Source organism: Colletotrichum aenigma (assembly GCF_013390185.1).
Source record: "Colletotrichum aenigma strain Cg56 chromosome Unknown KSG_Cg56_contig02, whole genome shotgun sequence".
In the NCBI taxonomy this organism is placed as follows: domain Eukaryota; kingdom Fungi; phylum Ascomycota; class Sordariomycetes; order Glomerellales; family Glomerellaceae; genus Colletotrichum; species Colletotrichum aenigma.
The window spans coordinates 4,992,280-5,019,621 of record NW_023500908.1 but is presented as its reverse complement, the minus strand read 5'-3'; the positions used below and the strand labels follow the sequence as shown (position 1 = coordinate 5,019,621).

The window sequence follows — 27,342 nt, the reverse complement described above, 5'->3', positions numbered from 1 at the left end:
CTCCAGCTGCCTCATCCAGAAACTCCAGCTGTTGAGCCACTCCTTAGTTCACTCTCTTGTTCATTCTCTCGTTCCACCAGACACTCATTTCTTGTACATTCCTTCCAACTTTCTCTGCCCTTCATCGCCATGAGGGTCGCCCATGTCCTCTCCTCCCTCGTGGGAGTTGATGTACTTACCGCCAACGCTGCTGTCATCGACAAGCACAAGACCAACAGCATCGAAATCATCAGCCCCCTCAAGGGCATCAGCTTCCAGCGTCTCAAGGCTCACCGCGAGCCTATTGCTGAGGATGTCGTCGGCCGCACTCAGCCCCTCAAGGCCTTCCGCGGCAAGATCGCTGGCCACAATGCCGCCACGGCCCTGCAAGCTGCTCAGCCCAAGGACCTCTCCAATGCCTACCAGAACATCACTGCCCTGACTCCCTATGGCACCCAATACTCTATCGAGGTCATCTGGGATGGAAAGCCCCTCAACATGCTGTTCGACACCGGCAGCAGCGACACCTGGGCTGCCAGCACCAATCTCTCCTGCGTCAGCATGACGGGCACCGTCGCCTACCCTCAGGAGGCATGCGCCTTTGGTCCTGACCTCATTGACGGATTCAAGTATGGTCCTGTCGAGGATATCCATTTCGCCCTCAGCTACGGCTCTGGCGAGAAGGCATCGGGCCCCATGGGATACAGCGATATCGAGGTCGCTGGCATCGTCGTTCAACAGCAGCAGGTTGGCCTTGCCAATCTCACTCACTGGTACGGCAACAACTACACCAACGGCATCCTTGGCATGGCCTATCCCTCCATCACGAGTGCATTCACTGGCGATGCTACCGAGAAGCGTCCTGCCTTCCAGGTGCCGTACCAGCCCTTCTTCACCAGCATGGTCCAGCAAGGACTCTCTGCAGACTCCTTCAGCGTTGCCCTAGTCCGCAACTCCTCGGGTGTGATTGCTTGGGGTGGCCGCACAGGCGTCACCATCTCGAGTCCCACGGCCTACACGGACCTCATCATCGTAAGTCGCTTTCCTCGTCTTCCCTTGAATGGTTGCAACCCCAGCTGACATGCCGAAAGACACAAATCAACACTGAGCGACCAGAATCCGCCTGGCAGTACTCGTACTACACGATTCTTGTCGACGGCATCAAGTGGGGAACGACGACGGACGAGAGAAAGTTCCCCTACATCGTCGACACGGGAACCACCATGATGTTCGTCCCTCCCCCTATCGCAGAGGCCATTGCCAGGTCATTCTCCCCCAGCGGCATCTACATGTTTCAGTACGGCTCTTACTTTGCACCCTGCGACGCGGTTGCTCCGCGTGTCGCGGTTGTCATCGAGGGCAACAGCTTCTGGATCAACCCTGTAGACCTCATCTTCCGCAACATGAAGGATCAGCTCACTGGATACTGCCAGATCGCCATCACCACTGGAGCTACTGGTCCGTATGTTCTCGGATCAGTCTTCCTGCACAACGTCGAGGCTTATTTCGACGTTGGCGCTGCCCAGATGCGCTTCTACTCCCGACAGACCTTTGGTCCTACGCCCGAGGCCTCAATTGGTCCGGATCGTGTGTCTGTCTAACAAGTTCAAGAGTCCCGGTTTCTTTTCTGACGAGTAGAGCTAGGTGTGGATGAGATGCATCAGTTATCATATCGCGGATCAGAATTGTCGAGAGATTGATTTGCTCCAAGCTTCTGGGGTCTGTGGGACCAGGAAAATTGCTTTGCCAGAGATGTGGTTGTCGGTTGCTAGATAGGTCCTTAGGTTGGTAGAGTTCAGTCTAAGCATGCCACTTGCCTCATGTTTCCTTTGATGAGTGATGCTCTCGATCCATGGTCCATGAATGGAGCTGTCTTGCCCGGTTCAGTAATGTTTTGGGCAAGTAGAGAGCTTCGCAGCTGTGCAGTGTAGCTTCCCAGATGCTTTCATAGTGACGGGAGGCAAGCAAACCTAGCGCAACTGGCGTTCCACAGTGGACAGTGCTGAAACCAGAGGCCGGATCGGGACTTATCGGAGTGGCGACGGAGGGCTTATCGCAGACACAGTAGTCTTATCGATAACGGGTGTGACCTCACCGGTTCATGGGCACCGATTTCTGCCACTTCATTCAACAGTTCGTGATCCAAGCCTGTTGCAACCCTTCGCCCTCACCGACTTCCTCTGCCTGGCGACGCCTAGATTACCCCTCAAAGGACACGAATACCTCTTCTTCTTCACCTGCCACTATCTTTTGCGCTTTAGCTCCTCTGTAGCCCGTCTCCTCGTCCTCACGATCAGCCGCCCCTGACCGCCCGGTGTGTGCTGCGGTTATTCGGCACTCGCTGCACCGACCGACAGTTTTGTGTCCTCCGACATCCTCCGCCATTCGTCGGCAAAAGAAAAGTCCAGCAGCATTTGGAGATTCGACAACGGGGCACGAGTTTCTGACAGCAAGGCCAAGAGCGAAGCGTTTCCAGAGCCTCGGAAATTTCGAAGCCTTCAAATCGGACCAGCACCTCAGCCAGTATGGGTATCGGAGTAATCCCGGCGGGTGCGCCCCTGGTGGACGGCAAGCGACAGCCCAGGAGGCAGCACACCTGGAGCTTTAGCAAGGTACGATGAGTCTTTGCTTTCCTTCTGTTGGTTTGTTTCGAGAGTGTTTGGTCTCAACCGTTTTCCGGTCTGTCTCTCATCTTTGTCCCGTTCTGCTACCTGGGCATTACTCAGTGAGGTGCAGCTCAGTGAGTTGTGCAGCAAGCCACTTGGTTCTCAGAGCATCAGAGCCTCCGGTATTCAGGGACTCGATTTTCCCTCCTTCCCGTCACTCTCGCCCCCAATTGAAGCAGTCAGTGTTTTTTCCCTTCTCAAATGCACCCAGGCGGTGTGAACGACCACGCAGGGGGCTCGCTGGCATCTGAGAAAAAACCCGACCCCTGAGAAAAAGCTCTGCTGGTTGATACGATCTGGCAATCGTGCCGATTTGCTGGGCCGCCCCCGTGTCGCGTCCCGGCCGGCTGGACTTGCTGGTTCGGAGCAGGGCCAGCCAGCAGCATAGGCCCGGCTGGGCTGGAGTGGGGGTGCAACAGGAGGATAAAGGAAAAGCCCCTGACGCGCGTGGGTGGTGAGAATTTACCAGCTGCGCAAGTGCAGCAGCAGCAGCGGTGTAAATCCCAATTCCCATATTTTTTTTGCTTCTCGGCCAAGGTCAGGAGACCCCTTTGGACCGGATGACCTTTTCCCCTGGCGAATTGTACGTGGGGGTGTCAGGTGCTAGTGGCCAAGCTTGGCTTGCCTGCTCAGTTGAGCTGCTGTCTGAAGGCCTTTTCCGGTTTCTTAGCAGAGTGCTGCTGCTGCCGGCTACATGTTTGCACGGCCGGCGTTGTCTCGGTAGTAGCCGGGAATGATCGGACGGGGGGGAAATGCATGTTGGCTGGGAGCAGGAGCAAGAATGGCAAAGTTGTCGAAGGAGCAAGAAGTCCTTATTGTTTCCGGAAGTGGGATTGGAATTTCAGTGTTTTACTTTTTCTGTCGCGACACGGGGGAATCCTTCGGTTTTCGTTTGCAGCTGTGGCTCCGTCATCACCAGATGCAAGTGCAGTTTGCGTACAGTAATGCATACCGGCATCTCTCCTGACGAACCGGCTATGACTGGCGAGTCGGATGGGAGTGTATTTGGCCGTGGGCTGATCTCCACCTCGGTTGTGTTCGGTGAGAGAGCAAGACTCGAGCAAAAGTGCAGGAATTAGCTGGCCTTCACTGGCTGATGAGCGCTGCGAGAGGTCCCGTTGAATGCGGGGACGGGGAGCTGAAGCTTGGAGCTGTCACGTTGAGTGCTGGATGGGCTGCTTAGTGGCTGCCCGCCCACCCCCAGGCTGGAAAAGTTCAGGGACCGGAGAGAAGCGGGCACAGGAACGCCAAAATGAGGGGCACCGGACGGGGGGGATTGGAGTTGGCATGGGGTCATGATGGAGGGGCGGGCAGGCCACGCCGAGGCTTCACCTTGCAGGACCTGAACTTGGACTGCCTTACTGCGTACACTCACTACCTTACCTAAGGTACCTATAAGGTCATGTCAAAGATTGCCATGGTGCACAGCAGGAATGGGCCAATAGTCAGCAGTCCTTGCAGGGTGGTGATCTGGTGCGTCTGCTGCTGCTCCTGGGAATCCCGATTGCAGGGAAAGGAAACATGGAAACATGCAAGCAGCGCTGTGCAGAGTGCGACAGCTGTGTCCGTAGCTGTCGCGCCTAAGTCTGTGAATCCGCCCCAGTGGGTTTGACTCTCAGTTCCGCCCTCTGTCTGACCTGATGAGACACCGGACTGATGCGACGAGGTGGGCTATCGTCTATTATGGCGGCAGCTGTTGCCTTTTTCTGCTGTTCCCTCTTGCCCGGTGTCATGGAAGTCTAGACTCCAGTCCAGTCACTGCTAAAGCAGCAGCAGCTTGTATTGACTCTGGCCGGTGGTTCGCAGCTACCTTACCTTACCTTACCTCAGTCACTCAGTCACTCACGCTACCCTCGGGATAGCCTCTCGGCGTCCCCTGCTTCCTTTTACGTACCGCTCTCTCAGTCCCCTTCCGTTTCTCCAGACTCGTGCACGCTGCTCGCCCACTCATTACTCTGTTCCCTCCACCCTCACATCACAGTGCTGCCATCAGATCACCTTACTCTCAAATCTGCCCCCTCACCCCGTGCATCTCTTTTCAACTTCTCTACAACACCAAACAGCCACACCTGGATTCCCACACTTCCAACGTATACCATATACGGCCATACATACGCAAACAGACGAGGACCCTAGCCAGCCGTCCTGGGAGTCCTACCTCACGCCAGTGCACATTATCTTTCCCTCTGTCCCCTGCTAGCGGCTCTTGCAGCACCTGGGAGCTACGTAGCTGTCGTCGGGTCGAGAAGTGCCTCCACCCCGGCTGTGCTCCAGGCCACCGCACCCGCCCCCGAACCTCACACCGGGGGGTCCCGCCTTTTCTGGGCGTAGAGCTACCGCCTCTGCTGGAACCATCACGCGAGCTGCCTTCCGCGCCCGCCGCAACCTCGCGCCTTCTTGTTCCTGCTGTCTCTGTTCGCTTCTGCATGGTCTTCTTCACGCGTCGCTCCTCGTCGTTTCTCTCGTCGTAGCACTATCTCAATATAAACGTGCACGTCGGCAAGCCGTCAAGATGCCATCAGCCAAGACTAACGGCATCGGCATCCAGGTGGAGGACCTCAAGATATGTGTCGTCATGGTCGGTCTGCCCGCCAGAGGCAAGAGCTTCATCGCCCAGAAAGGTACGTTTACAATACCGTCACACAAGCTTTGGCACGACTCGCGCTTCGGGGCCCCCAACTTTCAGGAAGTCGTCACTGACCTTTCCAGCGCAACGGTATCTGGGTTGGCTCTCAATCAAGGCCAAGACCTTCAACGTCGGCAGCTACCGCCGCCAGGAGGATGCTCACCCTTCTGCTGACTTCTTTGACTTTCACAACGCAGAGGGTGAGCGGAGACGTCGCGCCGCCGCCGAGAAGGCCATCGAGGACATGCTGGCTTGGTTCCGCCAGGGCGGTGTCATCGGCATCCTCGACGCCACCAACTCCACCAAGGAGCGCCGCAAGTGGGTTCTCGACATCTGCACCAAGGAGGGCATCGAAGTCCTCTTTGTCGAGAGCAAGTGCGATGACGAGAACCTCATCATGGCCAACATCCGCGACGTCAAGCTCACCTCCCCCGACTACCAGGGCCAGGACCCCGAGGAGGCGGCCCTCGACTTCCGCAACCGCATCCGCAACTACGAGAAGGTGTACAAGTCGCTTGACGAGGACGGCGACGAGGATGAATACACGTACCTCAAGATCATGGATGTCGGCAAGCAGGTCATCATCAACCGCATCCAGGACTACCTGCAGAGTCGTGTCGTTTACTACCTTATGAACCTTCACATCCGGCCTCGTTCCATCTGGCTATCAAGAGTGAGTCTTTTGTGACTGGTGAGTGGAATTACACTGACATGGAACAGCACGGAGAGTCCATGTACAACTTGGACGGCCGCATTGGCGGCGACACAATGCTCTCGCCTCGTGGTGAGCAATACGCCAGGAAACTTCCTGAGCTCGTCAGGAAATCAGTCGGCGTAAGTAAACCCGCACTCGAATCTCACCTCACGCTCACATCTACAGGACGACCGTCCCCTCACCGTTTGGACCTCAACACTGAAGCGCACCATCGCCACCTCCCGCTTCCTTCCTTCCGACTACAACCAACTGCAGTGGAAGGCTCTCGACGAGCTCGACTCTGGTGTGTGCGACGGACTGACCTACCAGGAGATCAAGGACCGCTTCCCCGAGGACTTTGCCGCCCGCGACGAGGACAAGTACAACTACCGCTACCGCGGCGGCGAGTCCTACCGCGACGTCGTCATCCGCCTCGAGCCCATCATCATGGAGCTCGAGCGCTCCGAGGACATCCTCATCGTAACCCACCAGGCCGTCCTGCGCTGCATCTACGCATACTTCATGAATAAGTCTCAGGCGGACAGCCCGTGGATGAACGTGCCGCTACACACTCTCATTAAGCTCACCCCGCGTGCCTATGGAACCGAGGAGGTGCGCTACGAGGCCAACATTCCGGCTGTTAGCACCTGGCGCGGCAAGGGCTCCACGGCCAAGCATGAGAACCCGACGGCGGAGTGTACGTGAGCCAGAGCGAAATGGGCATGAATCGTGATGAGAAAGAGCAAGTTTGACTAAGGCTGGACCCAGGAAAAAAAATAAGTTGAGGCGATGAGCGGATCGGCGTACGGGGGCCAACGGGTCCCAAAAGAGCGTGCGGCGGATTTCCTTTTTCTTCACTTGACGACGACAATGTCCTTTCCATTCCAACTCGGCATTCTCTCATCCGTCCCACGGCGTTTAAGGAACGACGAAAAGAAAAATACACACGCAGATAGGAACATTTTCGGCGGTAAAAACGCAGGGAGGCGGCATATCAAAGGCGGGCGTGTCCGACAATCATTCTCACATGGAAATATCATGTTAGCTTACTGGCCTCCGGGCGGGTCGCCCGTCGTGCTCCGCGATGGTTTCGCAGAGTCGGACGCTGTGTGGCCACTCGACATTGGCCCTTGTCAATGCTTGCTTTTCTTGCTCGAGATCCTACGACAAGTCTAGGATTCATGAAAGTCTCTGGCACGAGGCAGCCGGATGGATCGATGGTTCTTGGTGGTGGCGGGGGGCATAGGCATAGAGGTTCTTTTGGGACTGAGGTTGACGGAGGGCTTTCTTTTATGGTTGATCCCTTTCGTTTCACCCAGTTTATTTCTCACCGGGAATTGTATCTATGTAACAATGACCGTTGCATATCTGAGATGGGCGTCGTGCCCAATGAGAGGCTAGTTTGTTCACCTTCCAAGTCCACAACGCCATCAGTGTTACAAGAACAGACATGCGGGCCTCTATCGGATGCCAGAGGCGATGTCATCTTGTTCGTTTCGTAGGAATATACCTGCGACTTTCACCCTCGAGCGTTGGATTTGATTGCCGTGCGTTTGATTGGGTGATCTGTCGGGAAATTCTCAGCTTGCAGAACGGCACTGGATAGCCCTGTACATTGTGCAAAGCCGGAATATGCGCCGGATTTCACGTATGACGCCAACTTTTTGGTCTTCTTAATGCATCCAGTTGGATATCCAATATGATTAACTACCCATTCCATACTTAACTTGCATAACTCTATTCAGTTGAGAGGCTCTCAAGGTGGAAAACCGGGCTTGGAAAACAGGTCGACTACGACAATAAGGTTTTCTGCCCTACCCTCTGCTGAAAATAAAGGTTCTGAATAGCTCTTTACCAGGGTAAAAAATATCTTGAAATTCTTCATCCTCCGCCATTCCCGGTCAACTTTTTCACCCTCAACGATGCCCTGAAGGTTGGAAGCTCTGGTCGAGGTACGTATCCCGGTCTGCCCCGCACATCATCGGACCGGATGAACCACGTCCGCTATCGCAAAAGCAGCCCCACTAAATTTTCTCCCCGATAAGAAAAAATTCCCATTGAGACCCTCCAAACCAGCGGCTCGCAAAAGTTGCAGTCCTCCCGCCCCAGCGCAGCTTCCTCACAACCACCACCACCACCATACACACAGCCGCAACCATGGACGCCGCCGCCAGCAGCAAGAAGCGCAAGCTCCGCGACGCCAATGGCTCGAAGCCGTCCAAGAAGCGCTCCTCCTCCGGAGCAGCACCCTCCCCCGCCGCAAAGTCGAAGAAGCTGAAGCGCACCGCGCCCGCGCCCGCCTCCGACGACGATTCTGAGAACGACGATGCCGAGGAGGTGCAGTCAGACGACGAGGAGGAGGAGGAAGACGCCGCCGAGACCGCCGAGAACTTCAAGGACGCAGAAGACGACGACGGCGCCGGCTCAGACCTCGACGACGATGTCAAGGCCCCCGCCGCCGCACCCAAATCCACCTCCGCCTCCGACATCCCCAACGCGGACGCCCTCTCGCTGCCCCAGGTCGGCGCCGAAGCCCACGACTTCGCCGAGCTCAACCTCTCCGACAAGACGATGAAGGCCATCGGCGAGATGGGCTTCACCAAGATGACCGAGATCCAGCGCCGCGGCATCCCGCCCCTGCTCTCCGGTAAGGACGTCCTCGGCGCCGCCAAGACCGGCTCCGGCAAGACCCTCGCCTTCCTCATCCCCGCCGTCGAGATGCTCTCCGCCCTGCGCTTCAAGCCGCGCAACGGCACCGGCGTCATCGTCGTCTCGCCCACGCGCGAGCTGGCCCTGCAGATCTTTGGTGTTGCGCGGGAGCTGATGGCGCACCACTCGCAGACGTACGGCATCGTCATCGGCGGCGCGAACCGCCGCGCCGAGGCGGACAAGCTGCAGAAGGGCGTGAATCTACTTATCGCCACACCCGGCAGATTGCTGGACCACCTGCAAAACACGCCCTTCGTCTTCAAGAACCTCAAGTCGCTCATCATCGACGAGGCGGACCGCATCCTCGAGATCGGTTTCGAGGACGAGATGCGCCAGATCGTCAAGATCCTGCCCAAGGACGACCGCCAGACCATGCTCTTCTCCGCGACGCAGACGACAAAGGTCGAGGACCTCGCGCGCATCTCGCTGCGCCCGGGGCCGCTGTACGTCAACGTCGACGAGAAGCAGGAGCACAGCACGGTGGCCAACCTCGAGCAGGGCTACGTGATCTGCGACGCGGACAAGCGGTTCCTGCTGCTGTTCAGCTTTTTGAAGCGCAACCTCAAGAAGAAGGTGATTGTGTTCTTCAGCAGCTGCAACTCGGTCAAGTACCACGCCGAGCTGCTGAACTATATCGATCTGCCGGTGCTGGATTTGCATGGCAAGCAGAAGCAGCAGAAGCGGACGAATACGTTTTTCGAGTTTTGCAATGCGAAGCAGGGGACGCTGATCTGCACTGACGTTGCTGCGCGTGGATTGGATGTAAGTCCTTGCCCCCCCCTTCTCCTTGGTTTGACAGACAACGTGCTAATTGACGCTCGCCAGATCCCCGCCGTCGACTGGATCGTGCAGGTCGACCCCCCCGACGACCCGCGCGACTACATCCACCGCGTCGGCCGCACAGCGCGCGGCGCCAACTCCAAGGGCCGCAGCCTCATGTTCCTGCAGCCCTCCGAGGTCGGCTTCCTCACGCACCTCAAGGAGGCGCGCGTGCCGGTCGTCGAGTTCGACTTCCCCGCCAACAAGATCGCCAACATCCAGAGCCTGCTCGAGAAGCTCATCACGCAGAACTACTACCTCAACAAGAGCGCCAAGGACGGCTACCGCAGCTACCTGCACGCGTACGCGAGCCACTCGCTGCGCACGGTGTTCGACGTCAACAAGCTGGACCTGGCCAAGGTGGCCAAGAGCTTCGGGTTCGCGGTGCCGCCAAGGGTGGACGTCACGGTGGGCGCGAGCGGGCGCGGGGAGAAGAAGGTGCAGGGACGGAGGGCGTATGGGAGCCAGCCGAAGCAGGGGACTGGGGGTTATTATAAGAAGAGGTGAGATGGGCATGAGTTAGGTTGGGGAGAAGGGGCGAAAGATGAAAAGAGGAAGGCAAGGCATCCAACTGTGAAAATAGCACGGCGTCGAGTTTTTTAAAAATGGTAATTTGGGACTTTTTTTCTTCAAGAGACAGATCCTGCGGGTGTGACTTGGGGTACTCGCGGATAGAGGGTGGAGAGACGTATACAAGGGTAGTAGCTCAGCATGATCATTTCTTCCCAAGCCAATGGCCTCCGGGGTGATATTCAAGACGATTTTAGTAGTCTTTGTATCTGCTCGAAGCCAGTAGCATGGCTGACTGCCTTTGCGAGCAATGCGCTCACACAATAACTCGCTCGCTTGCTCGCAGCGGCGGTGGCGTCTCCTGCCATCGGTATACCATATGCATTTGGCATGGATACACGGAAGACACAGACATAAGCCGTACTTTGGCGCAGATGAGGTGAAGCCATTCGTGCGGTGTGTATCTGGTCATCATCCGCCCTATCGCGGACGCGGCAGAGGACCCTGATTTTCAAACATCGCCCAACCAGTACAGGATTGATGTTGCTTCTGGCGTCATCTTCTTCGCTCTGAGAGAGGCTTTTATCCTCAAAGCCTGGACAGCTGACGAATTCCAGGGTGAGTGGTGGGTGGGACTTCGTTTCTGCGCATAAAAGCCCGGGGATACTGGCTGTTTTCATCTTTCAACAACAAACACAATGTACTGATGCAGAATCATGGGCATACCAAGTCTGGACAAGTCTGGCCGCAAGTCGTGGAGTTAGACTCTCGGAGTGAGGGGCCAGATAGCCAGCTCATTTGGTTTATCGCCGTCCGCCGTGGACTCTTGTGGTGTATTGTTGAGAAATATCCCATGAACACTGTCCTGGATATGAGGCCTTAACTGCTGTTGAAGACCTACTTTGACGATCGTCAGTAGCCCTTCCCGAAAGAAAAGGGCATACGGTGCGGTTCGCATCTGCTTCTGGCTGACGAGAACGGGTTCGACCAATATTTTGCTCCATCTAGTTACGTGTGTCTTTGGCTACTATGCATATCACTCTGGATACAGGCTCGCGGCAAAAGCCTGTGTACTCCAGCAACGGCGTGGCGATGACTGACCCGGACCACTCAGGCGTGGGGGAAATAGTATATAAGACGGTTCCTTTCTACCGTCTCAAGAAATTGAGCAATCGAAGCTGATGTCACTGTTTGCTTGTTTGTCCGTGGAGTGACCCTGTCTCGCAATGCCCCATCACCATCTTTCGAGGCCAATTTAGTCGTGGTAATGAATGCTTGAATACTGGTTGTAATACCTATCCTATGACGGACGCCAGGGGAAAGAGCTAAAACCTCAAGTTCTTGAGTGTTACGCTTAACGTTCGGAATGAAGCATAGCGCGATGATGCATGAGATGGGATTTCTCCGTGCGGTGCGTGAAGCTTAAGCCTCAGACGATGATCATTGTGCTGCGTTCGTGCTGACAACGGCCTGCTGTTGAACTCATTTATAGATGATCTGAGAGGCTTCTCGGCGCTATCTTGAAGGGCTTGGTGTCTAGCATAAATCTTTTTCCGGAGTATAAGAGCGTATCCGCACGGAAAAGTTCACCTGCTCCGCCGCAAATGGAAGGTTCAACTGAGGATTGTTAAAAGCCCGCAACCTGCTCTTCATCTCAGCCTGCCGGAAAGAAACACCGTTCTACTAGAACCCATAAAGTGACTATGAGCCTCTCTGTAGTCACATTGTACGTCTCTCGAATACACGCAAAACGGCTGGGGCGAGGGACGAGGCGCCGGCAGCGACGGTTCTGGAAATTGAGATGGGACCTCTTCTTCAACTGTGGTGGTGTCCACACGGAAGTAATTAAAGCTCAAACAACGCAAAAACCGCTTCTGTCATGACGTTTAATTCAATTACCTGGCAACTCGAGTGTTTTTTATAAGAATGGTAAAAGCCTTTGACCCTCGTGATTACGGAGGGCGTCCGGGTTCGGCCCCACATCGGCTACCGGAGCCGGATGGTGGTCGGTCTGCCGGATCATGCCCCGAAACATGTCAGTAAGTTGCTACAAAGATACTGTTTGTTCGAATTAACATTAATCCTCTTCATATTCTCGTACAGTCACACCCCCGCAAGTTGGCCACGACGAAAACCAACTCACTGGTGGCGACGGCGTCCTGCTAACGAATACCGCTTGCGCTGATCTGATTCCGTTCACGAATCTTGCTATTTCAGGTGAAAATCTCAGTCGTTTGCTTGTGGCAGGCTCTGGATTGTGAGCGAGATTGAAAACCAGTGGTTCGCTGTGGATGGTATGCCTCACATGTAAGTCTAGTCCAGTGGACCGAAAGACATGGCTTGGTCTCGACGTCAAGGTTGGTCACTTAATCCCTGATTATTGTGCAGCGTACTTGTTCCTCCCGCCTCAGTTTCCAAGGGAATTTAAAGGTGATGTCTAGATTGGAATGCTGTTGTTGTAGCCAAATGTCGCCTCTGAGTGCAAACCTATCTTTAGGGCTTGTCTAATCACAGCGTCACCTACTGCCAGATGTCTTAAGCTATGAATCCTCAAAGCATAGCTCAGAAGCCAACTATGTGGCAGTCTTTGGTGTCTTGCGTGTATACATTTATGGTCAAGTGGATGGCATCAACGACGACAGCGCTGCAGAAAGGTTCCAAGGCACACTCTGAGCCCAACATGCCGGAATTTCTGTGATTCTCTTGATGCTGGTGTTAGCTAAGTTCGTTTCGGGATATGAGAATGTCAGATGGTCACATGATGCTTCCAACAACCCTACGTTGACCGATGTCGCAGAGACCTTGATATACTAGTATTTAGTTCGCATACAACTCCAGCTTTCAGGCTTCCTCTATATAAAATGGCTTTCTTATGCATTTACAATATTTGAGCCAAGCAATGGAATTGTCTGGTAGGGATGTGAAGTCTGGTAGGCAGCTAGAAGCCAATTTCACTTATCCCCATTCACCATCATCGCACGCTGTGTTGTAGCCGACTGTCCCACTCTGACATACTCTTGGCTTTCTCTGTCCTATCCGTCTATTTCTGTCGGTTTGTGCTTATTTAGGAGGTATGCAACGAAGATTGCGTGAATGAGACTGACGCAAGGTTGATCGTTACCCAGGCAGGGATAGCACCGTGACTTGATGAGACGTAATTGCGGCTTCACAGGACTGAGTGATGGAGAAGCCGGGATGAAATACAAATACATTGGTTTGCTTTCTCTTTGAAGTTCTAAGTTTCTACATTTATAACTTTCAGAACGGGCCCGTGGTAGATTTGACATTGCACCGTTCGTGGTTGCTCCAAGATAGCTTGGATCTGAGGTCTTGATGACTGCCGTCTTCCTTCCCTGACGAGCTTGGAACTTCATCTGACTGTATTACTCCCTCCTTTTGAATGGATTACGAGTGTGATACAGGTGAGTGTAGAGTTGGCTCTGTCCTCTGTTTTACCGCATGCATCAGCGCCAGGATATTTCCCTCCCTATTTCAAGCTTCTTGCCGAGCTCCTTTTGGTGATAGTAGGACAGTTCGCATGCTCTAGAGAAGAAGCTAGCAACAAACTCTAACCCCCGTCAGGTCGGTATATAAGCCGGCAGCACATTTGGTAATTTCCGCTTGGTCAGCGCTGGTCATACACGGAGTCCAGACTTGAGCATGTCATGCGAGTGGTACGTAGTGGTACGTAAAGTGTCCCCAGACTCTATCTTTAGTGCGTTATTTGACCTAATAGACGACAGATGGTGACGCCTGAGTCTCAGACTAGTCTCTTTTCAGTGTTGCTCTTGTCCGTGGGTCACCTAGTCTCCGCCAACCACGACCATGTGGCGGTTGTTGCCGAACATGCTCAGCGCCGGATTATTACACCGCTTGTATTTGTTAGGAAAATAAGAAAATCTCATGAGATTCTTGTTAAATAGGACATTTGCGGTAGGGAAGCTAAGTAGATCTCGGACCCTCACCTTCGGCAAGGCCTTCCTGTCCCTCTGGCAGTATATATTAATGCCCCATTTCCTTATACTTCCAGACCTCACCAATTGTGGGAGAGTAGACTTGTTGGTGATATCTTACCCACCTTTGGACCGAGTGAACTGTTATGAGCCAACCTCAGCCACCTCTACTGAGTGACTTGAACGGACCTTGTCCATGTGTTGTGCGGGAGGACAGCCAAAGATATTGTTGTTCAGTGGCAGTTTTGTCCGTCTCGTATTCATGACGACATAAACCACGCCTCAACAAGGTTGAAAGGAAACCTCTCTGAGATATCCTGGAGCGGCATTTCACGAGGTAAATCGACAGGCGATAAGTATGGATCATGTAAGCAGCAAGTCCAACAACGCCATTCATTTGCGTGTGGCTTGAGTTAAAGAAGCGGTGCAAACCGGGACTTAAATATCTTAGATCATTTGAGTGTGAGATGAGGACTAGGTACAATGGCTTCACGAAGTCGAAGGTCCTAGTCACACCTTCCCCATCTACTTCATACCCTTCATCAACCACATCTCTCTATTTGCAGTTGCAGTAGACGCTAGAGACAATCAGCAAACCAAGACACCAACACTAGCTTAGGACACTTACTTGGACTGAGCAACACCGGGGCCGGAGCATCCGTCATACGCGCCATTTTGGCTCGAGCACTGTCGAAGCATCAGCAAAACATCTAGCAAGACCTTCTAGGTGTCCAAACGTACAGCTGCAGGGCACTCCGCTTGGCACTGAGTCTGGGTGGTGTAAACCTGGCCAGTCCAAGCCAAGACGGCCAGGGGCGAGGTGATGAACAACAGGAGGGCGGAGGATCTCATGGTGACAGACGGAACGGCTTGCGATATAATTTGATAGGAAGAATGTGATTTGCGTGTGCAGGATAAAGACCATCTATCCGAATAACGACGAGAATCGCCTCCTATTTATCAACGCCATCGGAGTTCCCTTCCCCGAGGAGATCTTGTAAACTCCCCAAACTCCGCAAAGATGACCCGTATCAACAAAACAACGATTCATGCCGCCAGCCCCCGTCCCGCTATTTCCATATTCACAAAAACCCGAGCGGTGTACGAAGTCCATATAGTAGAAGGACTGAAAGTCCATCTCCTTGGGGAATAGGGCGGATCCCATCCAATATGACGGGAAGCTAAATTTGTGGGAAGAAGCCCACCTGAAATACCGAACCCGACACCGAGCGATCCGATTGATGGGTTGACGGGAGCGTCGATCAAGGGCGTGACTCGTTCTTCTATTTCTTCTTTGAAGACTTGTCCATGCAGTTGCAGTAAGCGCTACAGGGGGTTCATCAATCAGCCTGGGCTTCTACAGCCATAAGGCGCACTTGACGAAGTGGGATAGAAAGTACTTACTTGCCGGGGATGCGGCTGTCGGTGCAGTTCAGGAAAGTCGCAGACCAGTAGTCGCACTGGAATCACCGTTATTGATGGAGCTCGTGGGGAAGAGAGGTGCGCTTGGTTGTTTCGTCATTTACCGACTTACAGATCCGGGGCAGGCCTGCTGGCACGATTCCATGTTTCCGTAGGCACTCCCAATGAAAGTCCTGGCGGCGATGGGAGAGGCAATGAACAGCAGGAGGGCGACGGACTTCATTTTGATATCGGGTACTTCTGTCTTTTTTTTTTTTTTTTTTTTTTTTTTTGGCCGGTTACTTGAGATGATTTTGACAGATGAGATTTCGGGAACGAATGTAAACGAGTGTTGGGAAGGCAACGAGAGAACGAAGACAACGAAGCTGTGAACTGCACATAGCAAGAGACGACTTCTCCTCCTCTTATCTACCAAATATCGGATCCCATTCTTGCAAGAAGATGTGAACTGAGTTACTCCTTAATCTACCTATTGTTAGCAACAAATCATGCCCCGTCGTCATTGCCGTTCGAGCGGCGCCACTCTCTCGACCCGGCCGGCGAAAAGCTGGAGTAGGTCCCGGTAAAGGGGTCCGGCTCCCACACGACCCGCCGGCTCCCACACTAAACACGGAAGCTAAATATATGGGACGACGCCGGACCTGATACCGGGCAGGTCCGATCTGACGTGCGAGAGCAGGAAGGATGATCGGATGGCGACAATCTATCGTGGTTCTGATTGTCCCTGCAAGACATCGCCAGAGTGGCGCCTGGCATGGATTGATGAGGTGATGAGCTAGGATCGTGATGATGTCCCGGCGGTTCTATAATACCGATTGCCTGTAAGACACTCCTCTCGTTGCGATACTTGACGCTCGTTTTTGGGCAACATCTGTAGTGATCTTCGCAGGACTCATGGCAATTCACTGAGAGAAGTAGAGTAGCGACAGGCCAAAGGCTATGCTGGAGGACTCACTGTATTCGAGGCGCTGGTGCGGGTTCCGCTTGACTCGTGCCTTTGCGGACAGCCCGCGGGTTGTGGGGACGGGAGCATGCTGTGGGAGAATGAGACCCGGGGACCGCTAGATCTTCGGGGCTGGTTTCGGACCCCGGACGTGATCGTGGAATGGCATCTTGGAGTGTCAATATCGCTGGTGGCACGTATCTCAAGCTTCCCTTCTTTGGCCGTTGCAGAGGTTACCTAATTTCTTTGGCGGAACACGTACCCGCAGGGCTCTTTCAGATGTCGCGATTTCGGTGTTAGATTGGGCGCAGGGAAGGGGGTCCCGGGCGCTAAGACGAGAGTTTGAGCTGTCCAAAGCATGAGGATATAAGCTCAATTCTGGGTAATCACGACATCTGCAGCCAAGATCGGAAAGCTATGTGCGCCGAAATGGCCAGGTAATCTTGCTCCAGACGACGACGAGACATGCCAATTTCCCTTGGATTTGGGGAAACAACCGTTGCTGAAGAGGCCTATCCGAATAAGAGAGATGACGCCCCGTGCTTCTAATATGGTGGACCAGGTTCGGACTGATGGCATGAAGGAGAAAGTATTCCCTCATGCTCAAGAAATACTGTTTGAGATATGAGTATGCAAAGAGAAGCTTAGCCCGTGTTCTACCTTGTGTGCTTTGCCAACTTTCGTCGAAATATGTGTCTGCCCCTGATGTTGAGTTGGGTCTTAGTTGGAGAGTCGGCCAGAGGAGGACCTAAGATCTTACAGTCAGTGTGGTTGAAGACTCATATAGCATCATAATGGCTAGATTCAAGCAACCTTCATTACAATGGAACTGTGACGTTTTCTTTGTCTAGGTATCAGACCTGACCCGAGGTGATTGAGAATTGCAACTCTCAGCCGGTCTGCCCTTTGAGGCCATTGTTGTCTTGTTACCTTCGTATGTGCTATGGAAAGCTCTCATAGGTGACAAAGTGGTGAATGTCGTATGTGAACGAATACCCAGCATGTATTCACAATAGCATGGTCTGCCAGTTCAGGCTCACCTCGAGCTCACCTTGAGCTTCTGCCCGCTTGTCACTCCTTCCGATTTGGCAACGGCGTAACGGGAGCAAACCCATCACCACCACTTGCACAAACCTTCTTGCTCCCTTCGCCCTCGGATCCTGTACTTCTACAGTGCTCCAAGCAAAACCTCATAGCAGCTTGACACCTGACGATACTCAATCACCTCGACCTCCGATTCCTCTCCCCACCTCACTCGACCCTCCTCAGATCCTCCCAACCGCTACGATGTGCATCATCATATCCACCCTCTACGTGGAGTGCATGCACAAGCACTACCAGAACACCTTCAAGTGCGCCTCGGCCCGGGGAAGCTCCCTCTTCCAGTCGTCGCGCAACTTCACCCTCGAGCGTACGATCCACTTGCCCGACCAGCAGCCGAAGCAGATCCCCCACCCGCTCTGCGACGGCAACATCAAGAAGGCAACCCGCCCTGTCACCGGCCGCTGCAAGACCTGCATTCGCGAGGAGAAGGAGCTGAAGCAGTTGCTTGGTAAGAAGCTATCGAGATGTCGCCGATGAGGCAGAGGGAGAAGCTGGAGCTGACGATGGATACAGAGGACGCCCGCCGTGCCCGAGATGCTGCTCCGGACGATGCGGTCACTGAGAAGAATGCTCGGAACAGTGTGCTTGGACTGCAGCAGCTCGTTGCGGCTACGAAGCGCATGGATCTGGACGACTAAGATGGTCACTTCAGCTTTGTCGATATCGGTAATCCGCGTCTACGCCAGACATCGCGGCGTTCGCTTACATGTTGGCGGGATAATTACGGAAGCTTGCGATGTTTCGAGGAGCGTCGAGATATCGAGCGACGAATGGCTGTGGCATGGATGCAAAAAGGCAGAATTGATGTTCATGATGGAGTTGGGAGTTGGCAGAAGCGAATGTAACACGGACGAATAACGCGGGGCATTATGAGCCGGCCTCTCGGGGCAGGGGCGGGTTGGTGACAGCCCCACTTGGACCTGCCATTTGCAGAGCCAGCTTTTCGGGGCAGGCAGGACCGGTTTTACGGCGACGGTGGGCAGCTTCCGTTGGAGACTTTGAAGGCATGGCAGGTGTTGGACCGACCCGAGCAGAAGGAAGGAAGGAGGGGGATCGGCGGTCCATGCTTTTTTTCGGGTGGCTCTTTCCCTTTTCCAGCCTTTATTGGCTGCTCCCCAGCCACTGGCATTTCTGTCATTCGGACACTAGCAACCTGCCACCTTCTAGAGGGACACTAATGAACTTACAATGCGCATCTCTGTGCTTCTGGAAGGCGACTGGAGTCTTGGGGTTGAGCCTGATCTAGGTGATTGAATGGTTCGTCGAATGGAGATGGACTAGTTCCCAGCGCCATGTTTTGGGCCACCGATGCATGTTGCACAGTTCTTCAGAAGGGACCTGAGGGGGGAGACATTGGGAGGGTCCTGATGCTGATGCAGCATTGGACCGCACCTGACACCTGGGACCATTGGGGGCGCTAGCGGCGAGCCATGCGTGTTTGCACGAATCCAATGAAGGATACGTGCCCCCGGTCATGTCATGCTGATTGATGCTGAGGTGGTGGTGTTCTCTGTAAGGTACATACCTTGCCTGGCTGCCATGCCTTGCTAGCGAACCGCATGAATGGGAACGCAAAGCTTGCATGCAACCAGAACTAGAGCTGACATGTTCGTCCCGTCGAGTTCTTGCCAGCCAGCCAGCAGCGATATGCGATCTGAAGGGTCCAATAACACATGCGTGGGTTCCTGGGGCATTGAGGGCGCAGGCAGACAAACTCAATTGCTCGAGTAGATTGATTGATTGTCCAGGGGCGTGGAGGGAGGAGAGCAGAGATGCAAATGACGACGTCTCGCTTCCCGTGGAAAAGATAAAATCGGTACCTTCCCTCCCCTGCCCACCTCACCTAGCTCCTGCATCTGGCCAAACCCACCCCGCCCACTCCTCCTCCACGCGCACTCACACTGAGAGGTAGCAAGCACGCTGCACGCTGCACCTCCCTGGTACCTACCCCGACCTCAGGTCGCAGCGATGGATGGATCCTTCCCAACACCACCAACAGCACTCGACATGCGCCTGCACCAACACGATTATGGGCACCACCACCACCACCACCAGTGACACCGACACCGACACCACACGGGAGGTGCGCCTTGCCTAGCCTCGCCCACCCCATCCTCCCGCCCCCGTCTGATGTGCCCATCCCATCCCATCCACCCGCCGCCTGCCCATACATCATACCCTACGTACCCTTAACCGCCAAACCTCCATCTTTGCACCATCACCATCGTCATTCCAGTCCCATTGCTTCTTCTGCCTGTTTTGCTTTCCATAACCGTGTTATCGCCATCACAGTGCATCCTCACCTTCTTGCATGCGTAATCAGTAATCCGGCCCCGCCCTACCGCTCGAAATGGCCAAGAAGGCGCGCCAGAGGATCAGCTACGGTATGTCTCTCTGCCACTCCCGCTGCGCCTGTGCTGTTTCGCTGTCGCCGCTCGTATGCTGCCGCCGCGCTTGTCGTCGCATCAGCCCCTAGCCCGACAACGTAACCCCGCACGTCCACGCGGTCGAGCGCATCAGACCTCTGCAATCGCGAGATTGTCGTCCCTGCCGTGCTCCCACCGTACATCTTGGCAGTCGTGCTAATCGTAGACGCCCCGGTAGTCCTCGAGCTCCCAGCTGGTTCCCAGGGCGGCGGCCACAGACTCGGCGTCAACGGCCTCGCCGTCGACAAGGACAATGGCATTCTGTAAGCACCCGACACACGATTCCAAAGCCTCGAAGCCCACCTTGCATCGACAGGCACTGACGAGCTCGCTCCGATATGTAGATACTCCGGCGCCCGCGACGGCGTCGTCTGCGCGTGGGACCTCGGCCTCGACCTGAAGGGCGGCGCACCCCCGCCCGAGAAGAAGCCCAAGACCACCTTTCGCTCCCAGACCCAGGCGCATATGTCCTGGATCAACGACATTGTCCTCGCAAACAATAATTCCGCCGTCGTCACTGCCTCCAACGACCTGACCGTCAAGGTATGGCGTCCACACTCCGAAACGAACGATAACGCGGCCAAGATTGGCGAGCACGCCGACTACGTCAAGTGTGTGGCTACACCCCCAGGCGGTTCGGTCAACTGGGTTGCCTCAGGCGGTTTCGACCGCAAGATATACCTGTGGGATCTCAATGGCGGTGGAAAGACCCTCGAGATTGATACCAAGGGGGATGAAGTCGCTGAGAAGGGTTCTATCTACGCTCTGAGTGTCGGCCACAATATTATGGCCAACGGCGGACCCGAGTCGGTCGTGCGCCTTTGGGACCCCCGATCTGGCCATAGAGTTACCAAATTTGTCGGTCACACGGGCACTATTCGCGGCATCTTACTCAACGAGGCCGGCGACAAGGTCCTGACTGCCAGTTCTGACCACACCATCAAGCTGTGGAGTGTCACGGCCGGTCGTTGCATGTACACGTTCACAATGCATGATGACAGCGTCTGGTCACTCTTCTCAGACGACCCTGAGCTGGGCACCTTTTACAGCAGTGATCGCGCTGGCTTCGTAGTCAAGACGGACGTGCGGGGAAGTTTCGAGGACATTGACGAGGGCCTTTCGGTTGCTGTCGCGCACGAGTCTCACTCTATTAGCAAAGTCGTCGCTGCGGGAGACTACATCTGGACAGCGACAAACACCTCATCCATCAACAGGTGGTCTAATGTTGATACTGGCCCAGATCTGCAACTCCCTGAGGCATTCAGACGGCAGAGGGCCGCTTCGACGGCTTCAAGGCCCAGGCAAGCTTCGAGCCCGCCTCCAGCGGATGCCTCAAAGAAGGAAATCTCGCCAAGGTCGATTTTGAGAATCTCCAACACGGCAGCTTTTCCTATTCCGACCAATCCTCCCCCTGAGACCGTTCCTGTTGCAGGCGCAAATGCTCCTCAGGGAACGGAGCCCATACCCATAAACCAGAACCCCGAAGAGACCATCGAGGGCCAATTCGGACTAGTCAAGCATAAGCTTTTGAATGATAGGAGAAGAGTTTTGACGCTGGATACGGCAGGCGATGTTCTTCTCTGGGATCTGATAAAGGTGCGTTGGCTGGAAGGAAGTTAACTACTGCGACTAACTTGTGTAGTGCGAGCCTATGCAAAGCTTTGGCAAAAGGCATCTTGAAGATGTCGAACCTGAGATCAACACCTTGGAGGCAGTTGCACCGTGGTGTTCCATTGACATCAGCTCCGGTAGTCTTACGGTTGTCTTGGAACCATATAATTGCTTCGACGCTGAGATGTATGCGGATGAGCTGAGTTTGGAGGAGCCTATCGAATTCCGAGAAGACCAGAGAAGTAAGATTCACCCAGATCGATAACTGACGGATGCTAACCAGTTGCAGTTAACCTTGGTAAATGGGTCCTCAGATATCTTTTTGCTGGCTTGATCGACGAAGAGATCAAGCGTGACGAGGCGTATCGTCAAACTCTCAACGAGGTGGTAGAACGTAAGCTGGCAGCAAGCCGCGCCAACCCGCCATCGTCAATAGCCATTCCTACTGGCTCTCCAACGTGGGATGAGAACACGGGCACTCCCCGAGCAAATGGCTTGCAGTACCCGATGACTCCCGGCATGGCTATTGGCCTTGCCACACCTGGCGCAGGGGGTAAGCTTCAGGATGTTCCCGAAGGAGTTGCAACCCCTGCTAGCCCCCTCGACAAGAAGTCATCCCAGTTCAGCCGTCCGTCTACGGAGAAAGAAGACTACTTCACTAGTGCTATTGGCCCCATCGAAGGTGCTTCAAAGCCTACAGCGGCGCCAGCCACGCCTGCAACAGAACAGCCGCCTGCTGCCGATGCCAAGTCCGACGCAGATTCGAAAGAGAAGGGAAAAGACAAGGATAAGAAGGACGAGAAGGACAAAGAGAAGGATGCTAATGGAAAGGGCCCCAGTACACCGTTTGGCAAGAAATTCCGCATGGGAATGGGGATGTCGTTCGGAAGCAAGAAGATTGGACGTTCGGCTTCTACAACAGCGCCAGAGAAGCCTGCTGCCGTTGACGAGAAGGCAGAGGAGTCTGAAGCATCGTCGACACACGAGAAAGAGGTTGACGACAGTTTCTTGGGGGCTATCCAGAAGATCCGCAACGATTACGACAAGTCGTTGACCGAGAACCCGGACAAGCTCATCGAGACCAAGATTACGCCAAGCTTGCCCAATGACACGCCTGTGTTGAAGCTGCCTCCAGGAACGAAAGTCGTCCTTCAGGAGGAGACGACCGGTGGCAGCGCCAACATCTACCAAGGAACCGTAGAAACGATTGGTCAAGGGACTGACCTCTTTGAGGAGCGGGGGCCGATGTGGCTCGGCGAGGTTTTGCTTCAAAATCAGATTCCACCGAAGGAGCCTGTGAAGGTTTCCTTCGTCTTGCAGCCGTGGCAAAACAGCCTGCCGGATATTGCGTCCACGGACGGCAACAATCGCCTTAACGCCAACAGGATGCTCCGCGTGAAGAAGATCCTGGCATATGTCGCTGAACGCATCGAGACACCTGTCGAGAACCCCGAGCCAGACGCTCTCATGCCGCATGAATACTTGGAGCTTTACTGCAATGACCAGGTAAGTTGGTTTGCCTTTGTTGAGGCTGGATGTGACTAACGATCGCAGTTGTTACCTATAACCATGACCCTCGCAACCCTCCGCGCTCATATCTGGAAAGGGAGCAGCGATGTCCAGCTTTACTACAAGGCGAACGGGCGCAAGGAGATTCCCAACCCGCCACCTGAGCCTGCTGCAGCCCCTGAACCCGAGCCGGCCCCCTCGCAGGGCACTGAGACGCCTCCGAATGCGACAGCTTAGGCTCGAGGCCATCCGCAGAGAGGGAATTGTGGCTCAAGCATCATCCGGGCATAAGCAGCCCAGCGTTTCTATGACTTCTATCAGCACGGGTATTAGGCGTTTCTAGTAATGTACATAGCGGAAAAGTTGGCAAGCACGGCCCTTTTGGCCAAGTGCTCGTATCATACAAGGCAAAAGGCACGTTGAGTGGCCTCCAATGCATATTCGTTCCTTCGTCCGCAACCACCATGTCTCCTCCGCCTCACAGCACCGCCCCAGTAAGCGTATTCGCCGCGAACTGGTAGCTTCCCAAGAAGATGGCGCCTCCGATGCTGATCCACATGACTCTCGGCCCTATTCCCGCAAAGAAGGGGCGGATGCCGTGCTGTCGATAAATGCCCCTCAAAACATCTCCGACCTTTTCCTTCTCCTTGCTCAACATGACCCTCGTCTTTAGCACATCCAGCGGCGTTGTGATTCCAGCCGCGGCCGCACCAGCGACACTGCCGTACAGCGCGCTCTCAACGGCAGAGACCTCGTACTCGGTCTGCTTCCCGTCGAGCTTCCAGTTCTTGTTCTGCTTCCTCTCGCGGCCCCAGCGCTTCAGCCGCTCCCACAGCGGGAACTGGATGATGGTGAAGGGCACCTCTCTCAGGACGGTGATGCCCCAGCCGCGGTACAGCTCGCGCCACACGCCGCCGAGCCCAGCGCTCGTCGAGTACAGACTCAGGATCCCCCGCAGCGCCGCCGCGCTGCTGCCGCCGTGCTGGCCCGCCTGCGCGCGCTGCTTGACCACCTCGGTGGGCACGCGGATGGCGCAGGCGGCGACCTCGCCGAGGGACGCGGCGAGCATGTGCGAGACGGGGTCGGTCCACTTCTTGTCGCCCGCGGAGGCGAGCTTGCGCTGGATGACGCCCTTGGAGCCCTCGTAGGTGCAGAAGAAGAAGGCGGCGCCCGGGGCGGAGCCGACGAGGGCGGAGCCGATGCCGCGGTAGATGCCGGTGAAGCCGCCCGAGGGGAAGAAGCCGGCGGAGGACTGGAGGCGGGTCTTGAGGGTGTCGAGGGGGAAGAGGGAGAGGTCGACGGTCGTGCCGGCGAGGGCGCCTGCGAGGAGGGCTGTTGTGAAGGGGGAGGTTGCGGACGACATGTTGCGGTCCTTTGGGGGAGGGGTTTTTTCTGTGTGTCGCGTGCTCGGGCGCGGGGGAGCTGGTTTTCGGCAGGGTCGTCGAGAAGGACGGGAGATTCGTGTAGTGGTGGTTGAGGAAAAGGCCCGCGGCCTGGTTTGGAGGTCAAGGTCGCGTCGTGTTCATCGCTCGTGGGAGGAGGGGGAAGTAAATGCAAGCTTGAGCGGGCGGGTTCGTCGTTTGCTGCGCTATCGCCGTGATATCGGAGCTCGATCGGTCCCCTCCTCGGGCCTCGTCCCCTGTACGTAAGGGGAAAAAATATCGGTAGGGGTCCTTCTGGGCAAGGTCCAGCTCGGGAGCTGCCCCGAGCGCCCCCCGGGAAAGCTTTCGTCCCACGCTAGCTTCGCAGCGTTGATTCGCCAATTGCAACTGTCAAGCTTCACCATCCCACTTTGCTATTTTTCAACTTCACGATCCCGTCGCGAACAGCACCTCCCCGCCGACGACCACGCACTTCCCGAACCACCACCTACTTCACTACACACGCCAGCACCCATACAAACACAACCAACGATGTCATTGCCAAAATGTCGTCCCTCATCGCCCCATCCCAGCTCCTCCACCCGGCGGTCCCGAAACACATAACCTTCCTCGAGTTCTTCAACGTCGTCCGCGCCACCGCGACCCCGCGCTTCCCGCACGCCCGCGTCGTCCAGCCCCGCCGCATCGCCCTCGCCGTCTCCGGCGGCCTCGACTCCATGGCCCTCGCCGCCCTCTTCAACCAGCTGCGCGAGGTCAACCCCCTCATGCGCATCGCGGACAACCCCCTCTCCAAGATCACCGCCGTCATCGTCGACCACGGCCTGCGCCCCGAGTCCGCCGACGAGGCCCAGGCCGTCGCCAAGGAGCTCCGCGCCCTGCGCCACATCCAGCCCGTCGTCGAGACCGTCGTCTGGAAACAGCTCGGCGTCGAGGGCGACCCCGCGCAGGCCCCGAACCTCGAGAGCCTCGCGCGCAAAGCCCGCTACCGCGCCATCGGCAAGGTCTGCCGCGACCGCCACATCGAGAGCGTGTTTCTGGCGCACCACGAGGACGACAACTACGAGACCGTCCTCATGCGCCTGCTCGCCGGCCACGGCTCCCGCGGGCTGCGCGGGATTGCACCGCAGGCGCCCATACCCGAGTGCGGCGACATCCACGGCGTCCACGAGTCCGGGCATGTAGACGACCAGGCGCAGCGCATGCCGATGGTCTCCTTCCGCCCGTCGAAGCGCGACTGGCACCACGTCCGCGCCGAGCTGCACTCCGAGCTCGACCTCGCGCTCTCCGCCGCCGAGCTGCGCGCTGGGCTGCAGCTGGGCTGGCACGAGACGCCGTACGCGGAGCAGGACCCCGTCGCGGCCACGGCCTCCGCGACAGCCAGGGCCAGGGCGGCAAGCAGCATCCGCAACCTCGCGCGCATCCCGATCGAGGACGCCGGGGTGATGATCTACCGCCCGCTGCTGGGTTTCAGCAAGGACCGGCTGCGCGCGACGTGCGAGCGGCACAACATCCGCTGGTTCGAGGACCGCACGAACGCCGACCCGACGCTGACGCTGCGCAACGCGGTGCGGCACATGGTCAAGGGGCATGCGCTCCCGCGGGCGCTGCGGAAGGAGAACGTGCTACGGCTGTCGGCAAGATGCGACGCGCGGATCCGCGCACAGGAGGCCGAGGCGGAGCGATGGGTGCTGCGCGCCGTGGAGGGCGACTTTGAGCCGAACGTGGGCACCCTCGTCGTCAGCCTGCCGTCCATGGCCGTGCCGCCCCCGAGACGGAGACATGCCGACAGGCAGAGACACGAGTTGCGCATATCCCACCGCCGGACCATCGCCGCCCTCATCGTCCGCCGCTTGCTCTCCTTCGTCTCCCCCGACAAACAATACGCCCAGCTCTCCTCCCTCCAGACCGTCGTCGCGCGCCTCTTTCCAGCCCTCTACCCCTCCCCCTTCCCCTCCCCGCGGAAGGCATTCAACCAAGCCGCAGTCCTCTTCCTCCCCGTCCCGGGCTTATCCCCTTCGAAATGGTACCTCGTCCGCGAACCCTACCCCTCCCTGCAACCGCTCCCGTCCTTGACCCAAGTCACAACCAGCGCCGGCGTCAACCGCAACTTCCCGCAATTCCCGCCCGGCCCTCGCCCGGGGTGCACCTGGATCGACGCCAACGGGCACGCGACAACGCTCCCCGCCAACGGCCTCACGCAGCTCGAGTTTCTGCACCAGCTGCACCGCGAGCCCCTGCCCGTCCCCACGCACACCGCGCCGCACTGGCACAAATGGCGCCGCTTCCAGCTCTGGGACGGCCGCTTCTGGGTCCGCGTGCGCGGCCGCGTGCGCTCCGTGTTCAGGGTGCTGCCCTTCTCCGCGCAGCACGCCAAGGCCTTTCGCGAGAGCTTGGGCAGTGATGAAGAGAGGGTCAGGTTGGAGGGCACGCTGAAGCGCTTCGCGCCGGGGAAGGTGCGGTATACGCTGCCCGCGCTGTATGCGGTCAACAGGGATGAGGATACGGGACAGGAGGTGTTGAGGATGCTGGCGCTGCCGACGCTGGGCGTGCATTTACCGGGGATGGAGCGCTGGGTCAAGGTTGAGACGAGGTATCGAAGGGTGGAGTGGGGGTTGTTGGATAAAGGGGACGAGGAGCGGTTCCGAGGGCTTGTGGAGGTTGAGAAGCCGCGCAGACGAAGGACGACGAGGAGGAAGAGGGTGGCGGCGTCAGGGCCGATGGATATGGAGTTTGAAAGAGAGGCTGTTGCAAAAAATGATACCCCCTTTACGCGAGTGCGTGACTGGTTCAGCGGGATGTAGCTGGACACATGTTTGATGAATATAGGTATATATGAAATGATTTATTTAGACTAAAAGATATTGAGGGTCATGATTGTGCCCGGTATTTCGCAAACCCCCAACCAAAAAAAGACTCCAAATCCTGAATCGTTAACGACTGGTATTATTCACATGGTATGCCGCGTTCTCATGTCTGCTTCTTCGTCCAG

The 27,342-nt window shown here is 56.1% G+C and overlaps 7 protein-coding genes across 7 annotated transcripts; 6 read left to right on the top strand and 1 right to left on the bottom strand.

The window, feature by feature from the left end:
* Positions 1-129: 129 nt before the first annotated feature.
* Positions 130-1,623, top strand: CGCA056_v003369 (putative aspartic-type endopeptidase; the record flags this gene model as incomplete). Its single annotated transcript, XM_037318626.1, has 3 exons — positions 130-1,011; positions 1,071-1,570; positions 1,620-1,623. 3 exons carry the CDS (start codon positions 130-132, stop codon positions 1,621-1,623), a joined length of 1,386 nt encoding a protein of 461 aa, XP_037184219.1.
* Positions 1,624-5,157: 3,534 nt separating this feature from the next.
* Positions 5,158-6,670, top strand: FBP26 (Fructose-2,6-bisphosphatase; the record flags this gene model as incomplete). Its single annotated transcript, XM_037318625.1, has 4 exons — positions 5,158-5,266; positions 5,355-5,944; positions 5,992-6,105; positions 6,152-6,670. The coding sequence occupies 4 exons, from the start codon at positions 5,158-5,160 to the stop codon at positions 6,668-6,670; spliced, it is 1,332 nt and encodes a 443-aa protein (XP_037184220.1).
* Positions 6,671-8,122: 1,452 nt separating this feature from the next.
* Positions 8,123-10,000, top strand: HAS1 (ATP-dependent RNA helicase HAS1; the record flags this gene model as incomplete). Its single annotated transcript, XM_037318624.1, has 2 exons — positions 8,123-9,436; positions 9,500-10,000. The coding sequence occupies 2 exons, from the start codon at positions 8,123-8,125 to the stop codon at positions 9,998-10,000; spliced, it is 1,815 nt and encodes a 604-aa protein (XP_037183632.1).
* Positions 10,001-17,608: 7,608 nt separating this feature from the next.
* CGCA056_v003366 (uncharacterized protein) lies at positions 17,609-18,063 on the top strand (the record flags this gene model as incomplete). Its single annotated transcript, XM_037318623.1, has 2 exons — positions 17,609-17,873; positions 17,939-18,063. The coding sequence occupies 2 exons, from the start codon at positions 17,609-17,611 to the stop codon at positions 18,061-18,063; spliced, it is 390 nt and encodes a 129-aa protein (XP_037183633.1).
* Positions 18,064-19,775: 1,712 nt separating this feature from the next.
* bun107 (UBP9-binding protein bun107) lies at positions 19,776-23,208 on the top strand (the record flags this gene model as incomplete). Its single annotated transcript, XM_037318622.1, has 6 exons — positions 19,776-19,809; positions 20,018-20,114; positions 20,196-21,447; positions 21,494-21,704; positions 21,752-22,968; positions 23,017-23,208. The coding sequence occupies 6 exons, from the start codon at positions 19,776-19,778 to the stop codon at positions 23,206-23,208; spliced, it is 3,003 nt and encodes a 1,000-aa protein (XP_037183509.1).
* Positions 23,209-23,449: 241 nt separating this feature from the next.
* On the bottom strand, positions 23,450-24,334 carry PET8 (putative mitochondrial carrier protein PET8; the record flags this gene model as incomplete). The annotated part of the gene is made up of 1 exon (XM_037318621.1): positions 23,450-24,334. The coding sequence occupies one exon, from the start codon at positions 24,332-24,334 to the stop codon at positions 23,450-23,452; it is 885 nt and encodes a 294-aa protein (XP_037183642.1).
* A 564-nt stretch (positions 24,335-24,898) lies between these two features.
* Positions 24,899-27,154, top strand: tilS (tRNA(Ile)-lysidine synthase; the record flags this gene model as incomplete). The annotated part of the gene is made up of 1 exon (XM_037318620.1): positions 24,899-27,154. One exon carries the CDS (start codon positions 24,899-24,901, stop codon positions 27,152-27,154), a length of 2,256 nt encoding a protein of 751 aa, XP_037183507.1.
* Positions 27,155-27,342: the final 188 nt, after the last annotated feature.